We start from the raw sequence: 7332 nt of genomic DNA, 5'->3' as shown, positions 1-7332 counted from the left end.
GTGCAATCATTGTGGAAGACAGTGTGGTGATTCCTCAAGGATCTAGAACTAGAAATACCATTTGACCCAGCAATCCCATTACTGGGTATATACCCAAAAGGATTACAAATCATTCTACTATAAAGACACAGCACACGTATGTTTATTAAGGCACTCTTCACAATAGCAAAGACTTGGAACCAACCCAAATGCCCATCAATGACAGACTGGATAAAGAAAATGTGGCCACATATACACCATGGAATACTATGCAACCATAAAAAAGATGAGTTCATGTCCTTTGTAGGGACATGGATGAAGCTGGAAACCATCATTCTCAGCAAACTAATACAAGAACAGAAAACCAAACACCACATGTTCTCATAGGTGGGAGCTGAACAACAAAAACACTCGGATACAGGTAGGAGAACATCACACACTGGTGCCTGTCGGGGAGTGGGGGAGGGATAGCATTAGGAGAAATACCTAATGTACATGACGGTTTGATGTGCAGCAAACCACCATGCCACATGTATACCTATGTAACAAACCTGCATGTTCTGCACATGTACTCCAGAGCTTAGAGTATAATAAAAAAGATTTTAAAAAGTTTCAACTTGAAATACTTCAGAAATAAAATACTTTTAATCATTAAGCAATATATAGTTGAGTTGTATATTACTTTAATAGTAAATTTTACTTTTCAAAATATAAAGTCAATGAAATATGAGATTATCTTTTCTCTGATATTTTTGATTTGTTATATTGCTAATGTATGGTTGTTTATATAGCCAAGATCATAACATTTCACCTTGAATTGCATAATCCAGCCTTCAGTGGGAGTCAGGTCGTGGGTCACTGCATATACCTCCCGTCCGTCATGACTGCCACAGAGCATCACACCATCAGGGGACTCACAGAATCTCTCTACTGTGCAATCATCATGGAATAGCCAGTGCTCATTCACTTAAAACAGAAAACAAATTTTTATGACAAATCTGTGACAAAAATACTTTAAGCAATACATAGAATTATTTTAAGTAGAAACTGCTCATGTTGTATATACTCTATAGACAAAACACTAATGTAAACACATTGTTTCAGGAATGTAAATACTAGGAGGATTGCGATATATGCCCTTTGTCTGATATTAGTACACACACAACCATAGATATTAGTCTGCACATGAAAAAAAGTATATTGTATGCATTGTAAATGAAAAACAAAAGGAAATAACTAATTTTTTGACAGATATTTCACTTTTTAGGTAGCATATAAAGAAGAAGAGATAATTTTAATAACAGGATAGGGAAGAGGGTTTACTACTTCTATTCAAATTCTGAAAGTATTATCTGGGTAACTAAAAAGCTTGTAATGAATTTTTTTATAGCTTTATCGAGATATAATTGATATACAAAAATTACACATATTTAAAGTATACATCTTGGCTGGGTATGGTGGCTCATGCCCGTAATCCCAGCACTTTGAAATGCTGAAGTGGGAGGATCGCTTAAGGCCAGCCTGGGCAACATAGCAAGATCCTGACTGCTGGAAAAAAAAAAAATTAGCTGGTGTGGCAGTTCACACCCATAGTCTCAACTACTCAGGAGGCTGCTTGAGTCCAGGAGTTCAGGGCTGCAGTAATTTGTGATTGTGTCACTGCACTCCAGTCTGGGAAGCAGAGTGAGACCCTATCTCTAAAAAATTTGTTTTTAAAAATGAAATATACATCTTGATGACTTTGGAAATATGCACACCCTATGATACTATCACCACAAGCAAGGTACCAAATCGATCCATCACTTCCAAAAATTTCCTTGTATTCTTTTGTGTGTGTGTATGTTTTTTGTTGTTGGGGGGTTGCTGTTTAGAACACCTCACAAGAGACATATCCTCTTAACATATTTTCAGTGCACAAGATCATCCTGTCAACCATAGACACTATGTCGTACAACAGATCTCTAGACCTTATTTCTTTTGCATGACAGAAACTTTATAGCTATTGAAAAAGTATTCCTCCTTTCCCCTTTCCCCAGATCCTGGCAACCACCCTATTTAATTAGATAAACAAATGATTTTTGAGTTTAAGAAATGAGTTCATAACAAATGAGTTTATAACAAACTTGTTATAAAGGCTAATTTTAAGTCCTAAAATGTGAAGCCATATTTAATTTGGCCAAAAGTAGAATAAAATATTATTAAAGAGATTATTTAAGAAATTAGGATTCCAAGATAATACTGTTATAAATTTACCTTGGTAATGCTCTTAATATTTGATTATTTAGGTATGGATATTCAAGTATTCTGGATAAATATTTCTTTTAATAAGTCTTGACTCCTAAACCTGATTAACAGTTAACACTTTGAGGAAATGTACTCAGCAAAATACTACTGAAGGAATAGATTTGGAAGAGTCTAAAGAAAACCTAAGTAGTAAGACTATGAATTGATGAATGCAGAGTACATCTTATGTGTTGATCCTCTCTCTCTCTCTCTCTCCCTCTCTCTCTCTGATTGTAAACTCACTTATGTAAACCATTATACAGGAAAAAAATAAATGAGTAATGAAGCAAAGTTCTGAACCAGATCTATGTAAGCAAATTTCAGTAACCTTCTTAAGAGAATATGACACTTAGTAGTGGTGAGGGACATTTTAAGCTTTTTCTGTTTACAAGTTTTTGTTTTTTTTTTAAACAAGAGTGTTTCAAAGTAAATATCTGCTGTTATGTTATGCCACATAATATACTAATAAATGAATTAGTGAAATTAACCTAAATATCCAGTATTATTGAGTATATAGCTACTAAAATTTTATATTCAAAGATATCTAAGGATATGAGGAAATGATAAGGATTTAATTATAAACAAAAAAAGAAGCTATGACATATATAAGACTATAATTTTGTTAAAAATATGTTTATGTAAATGTACTCTAAGAATATATGCCAAAATATTGACAATGGTTATCCCCTGAGTGATTATTTTCATCCTTATGATTTTATGTATTTTCTCAGTTTCACATTTTGAACATGTATACTTTTACAATAAAATATTAACTGAAATTAAAATTTTTAAAATTCTTCAAGTTTCGATTTTTTTTTTTTCCCAGGACGTGCTGTTCCTCCGGAAGATTCTTATCAGTCTTATTATTGTAAAAATGACTGTCCTTTCCATGCAAGATGCTAGGGGCTGAGCTGGGTGTGACAGAGTTCCACTGTCTGAATCAATACTGGCATAATAGTATATCTATCTTTACTGTTTAGATACATGTTAGTATGAGATATACAATGAATATCACTGCTTTATCTGAAGATACCATGTTTCATGTAGTATAACCAAATACATGGCATGGCAAAGATACATACTTAATACAAGACACCACTTTTTATAAAGATGACCAGAATAGTGTCATGAAATGAAAACATTAAAAATGAGAGGATAGGCTGGGCGTGGTGGCTCATGCCTGTAATCTCAGCACTTTAGGAGGCCAAGATAGGCAGATCACCTGAGGCTGGGAGTTCGAGACCAGCCTCGCCAACATAGTGAAACCCCATCTCTACTAAAATTACAAAATTAGCTGGGCATGGTGGCGCATGCCTGTAATCCCAGCTAGTCTGGAGGCTGAGGCAGGAGAATTGCTTGCACCTGGGAGGAAGAGGTTGCAGTGAGCTGGGACTGTGCCATTGCACTCCAGCCTAGGCAAAATAATGAAACTGTCTTTAAAAAAAAAGAGAGGAGTACAAAGAGGTCCTTCCTGCTTCACCAGTATCATTGAAAACCCCTATTGGGAATGAATGGTAACAAGCAAGACCTGGGACATGACCTAAGACATGAAATGCAAATGTGTCTGCCCTGTAGCAAAACAAAATACTTGTCTTCAGATATTAAAACAAATGACTGGGAAATGTCATTTGTTGGGTAGAAGATTTGGGTAGAAATCTTTGGCTTTCTACCCAAACTAGAAAACAGGAAACACTGAAAATTTTCTAAGACAAGAAAATCATCCTGTTAATAAAATTATAGATTGCTGTATTTAAAAAACACACTAGCTGGCTTGAATGAAAGAAAAGATTTAGTTAAAATGCCAACCAGGAAGGCTGAGAGGAACAAAAGGATGACACCCTTTTCAGTGTTTCTGCACCACTGGAACATTTGAAAAGGTTCCACACTTCGCCCCTTTGAAAAGACCCAAATCCAAACCACTGCATTTCCACTGGGCTTTTTATTTAGTGCTGTGCATAATTTACCTGAAGTTTTGTCTTCCATAAACATGTCAAAGGCAATCCTCCCGACAGGGCCAGCGTCTGCAGGGGAGCGCTCGTGCTGGGGCACTGGGGCGCTGCTGAAGGTGTCCAGCATAACGGTCCTTTGGTCAGCAGAGCCTGAGATGAGGACATTGTCAATGGCCCAGTCGTTCTGATCCAGGCCGTCATGTCTTGGCTGCCACCAGCGGAAGCGAGTGGCAATCTCTTTAGCATCAGGAGGGAGAAGGATATTCACAAATCTATAGGAAAATGATGGGGGAGGGTGTGGGAAAGAATCCTTGTCAAATATCTTGAGTAAAAGATTTACAACGAGCCATAAGATACTATGTGTCACATGGTGGGTGAGGGAAGGACATTAGCTAAAATAATTTTCAAAAACCACAATTAACTGGCTTAATTTTATGAAGTCTCAGTAGTCACCAAATTGAGGGAAATAGAATGTGAACAGATTCAAGTATCCTGGAACTACCAATTGGTTCTGTCTGTGGGCAGGCTTTGGAGGGACTGCACAGTTTTTTGCATACCTGGTTGGTATCTGTAGGCCTAGAGTATACGCACTTTGGTAGACATAAGCCAAAATGCTGACTTTTTTTCTGTCACCTAGTGTTTGGCTTCTTCTGCTTCCTTCCCTGGCACCTTGTTTTTACTCTGTTTCCGTGAGTGCTGGCAAGTGACTTGGGGTATGGACACTGGATTGTGGGAGGACATTTGGACTGTCAGCCTGAGGGTACCAGGTCCATTATCAGTTGTCTATGGTGCAGACATTGACTTTGTTTATATGCTTTGTTGAAAATATTTAAAATTCTATATATTCATAGAAAATGTCATGTGAGAACCATGGGCTAGCAAGCCCAGCATGCTATCTATCCCTGTCTCACTCACCAGGGACAGACATGGAAAAATGTGGCTCCTTGCTCCAACAGGAAACTGAATTAGCTAGAAATGAGGTCTAAAATGCCCCTTAATCACAATTATATATGAAAACCCAGGAACATATCAACCTTTTGTATTTATATTCATAATTCATAAAATCTGTCAGGGAAGATAATGTCCTTAGATTTGCCATCCTCCTCACAAAGTATTTTTTTTTTTTTTCCCTGAGATAGAGATCTCACTCTGCTGCCCAGGCTGGAGTACAATGGTGCAATCTTGGCTCACTGCAACCTCTGCTTCCTGGGTTTAAGCAATTCTCCTGCCTCAGCCTCCCGAATAGCTGGAGTTACAGGTGCGCATGCCACCACACCTGGCTAATTTTTGTATTTTTAGTAGAGACGGGGTTTCACCATGTTGACCAGGCTGGTTTCGAACTCCTGACCTCAGGTGATCCACCCACCTCGGCCTCCCAAAGTGCTGGGATTACAGGCATGAGCTACCGTGCCCAGCCAGTATCATCTTATTTTTTTGAAATCTATGCTAATCTACCTCCCTTTAACCTCAAGGGATGCCTCTTACTGTTTGCAAAGTTCCAAGGCAAGGCAACCAGTCCAAGTTCATCCCATGAAGCTCTTTAAACTGAGGGCTGCAGTGACAGTTGTTTTAATTCTTGCCTTTCACATTAAAGAGGTTTCATTATATTAGTTTGGTTTATACAATATATCCTTGTGGATTTTATTTTTCCTTCCTTTTTGTTTTCTGTCTTCCTTGAGGTACAGTGACCAGAACAGTATGTAGTGTTCCAGATGGAGGCCAACCAAGATTCATTCACAGGTAGGATGCTTTTAGTTGGATTTCTACAACTTGAATTTTAAATACTTTTTTCTATTATGCCATCATTCTATGCACCCTTTGGGCCATGATAGCCTAATGGATCTTAGTCTTAAGGAAGAACAGTGTAGACTAGAAAGTATGAAACTTAGACCCTCACTTGTGCAGGTACTGGCAGCCGGGAGACATCACCCTTTAGGCAGTCTTTTCCAAAGTCTATTTCCTCATTTTTGTCAATTTTGAAGCTCATTTGTCCTCCCTGCACCTTTTTTTTTCTTTTTTGGTATGCTTATCTTATGAGATGTTCCTAAAATTTACCTCTATTGGTTTGGCATGTTTAATTACGTACTATCCAAAATCTGTCAGTTTCTGGAGGGGATACACAATCACGCTTCTTCACCCAGAGCAGTTATCTTTTACCTCTAGTTTTTCTTTCCTATTTCTAAATTAGTTTTTATTTTCTCTGATAAATCTTTGACCACATTTAAAAAATCTCTGGAATGGAAATTTACCTAAGGCTACTTGAAAGTCTAAATAAATTATGACCACTGTTCCTACCTCAATTTGTTTCCCCTTCAGAGAACTAAAGTAGATTAGACAGTTATGCTTTTACCCTACAGAAACATAACTCTCTTCTCCTTGTATGTTATGCTGCTTAAGTGTTCAGGAACTCATACTTGAGATTTTTATAAATTCCTCCATTATGATGAAGAAAGCAGTTTACTTGGCTTGTCTGTTATCTCCTACTAATAGTTGAGCACAGGGTACTCTGTACCACTTGGCTTCTAGTTGGATTCCTTTATTGGCATCCAACTTTAATGCAAGTGGAAGATTTAAAAGTTTTTGCTTGTGGCAAAAACTACTGGTATTTCCTCAATGGCCATTCTCCCTTTCTTCCTTCCTAATAGGAGCCTGTCTTTTTATCCAGGTGACTGGTTGCCCAGAATAAAGACAGCATGTCCAGCCTTCCTTGCATCTGGGGGTGGCTATATGGCTAAACTCTATAGCTAATGGAATATAAAAGGAAGTACGTGCAGCTGTTAGGAAATGTCCTTGAAGAGAGAGCACACCCTTCTCGCCTCAACCTCCTTCCTATAGACTGTAAAGTTGGGGAGCTAGTGGCCCTTTTGGACCATGAGATGAAAGTCACATGCTGAGTGGGGCAGAACAATAAGACAGGAGGAACCTGGGTCACTGGTGCTTGTGGAGCCACTATAGCAGTCCTGGAGTAGTTTTTTTTTTGGGATGTAATTTACATAGGAGAGAGAGAAAAACTTGTTATTTTGTGTTTCCTGCCATTGATAGCTGAACCAATTCTTAACTGATATATTGAATTTAAATTATCATTTATAAGATTCTTTTTATTTTACTCAAATTTTAGCCC

At 37.7% G+C, this 7332-nt stretch overlaps 1 protein-coding gene across 1 annotated transcript in view; it reads right to left on the bottom strand.

The window, feature by feature from the left end:
• The window catches only part of RELN (reelin), a 538867-nt gene that overhangs the window by 46780 nt on the left and 484755 nt on the right, over positions 1 to 7332 (bottom strand). The window contains exons 50-51 of the mRNA XM_011985112.1: positions 4227 to 4483; positions 791 to 945 (exon numbers count right to left, since the gene is read on the bottom strand). Of these exons, the coding sequence (XP_011840502.1) occupies positions 791 to 945; positions 4227 to 4483 (412 nt within the window). The remainder of the gene's footprint in view (positions 1 to 790; positions 946 to 4226; positions 4484 to 7332) is intronic.

The sequence above is a fragment of the Mandrillus leucophaeus genome, unplaced genomic scaffold (assembly GCF_000951045.1).
Source record: "Mandrillus leucophaeus isolate KB7577 unplaced genomic scaffold, Mleu.le_1.0 Scaffold1068, whole genome shotgun sequence".
Classification (NCBI taxonomy): domain Eukaryota; kingdom Metazoa; phylum Chordata; class Mammalia; order Primates; family Cercopithecidae; genus Mandrillus; species Mandrillus leucophaeus.
The sequence above is the reverse complement of the archived record's forward strand: the minus strand, read 5'-3'. Positions and strand labels throughout refer to the sequence as shown.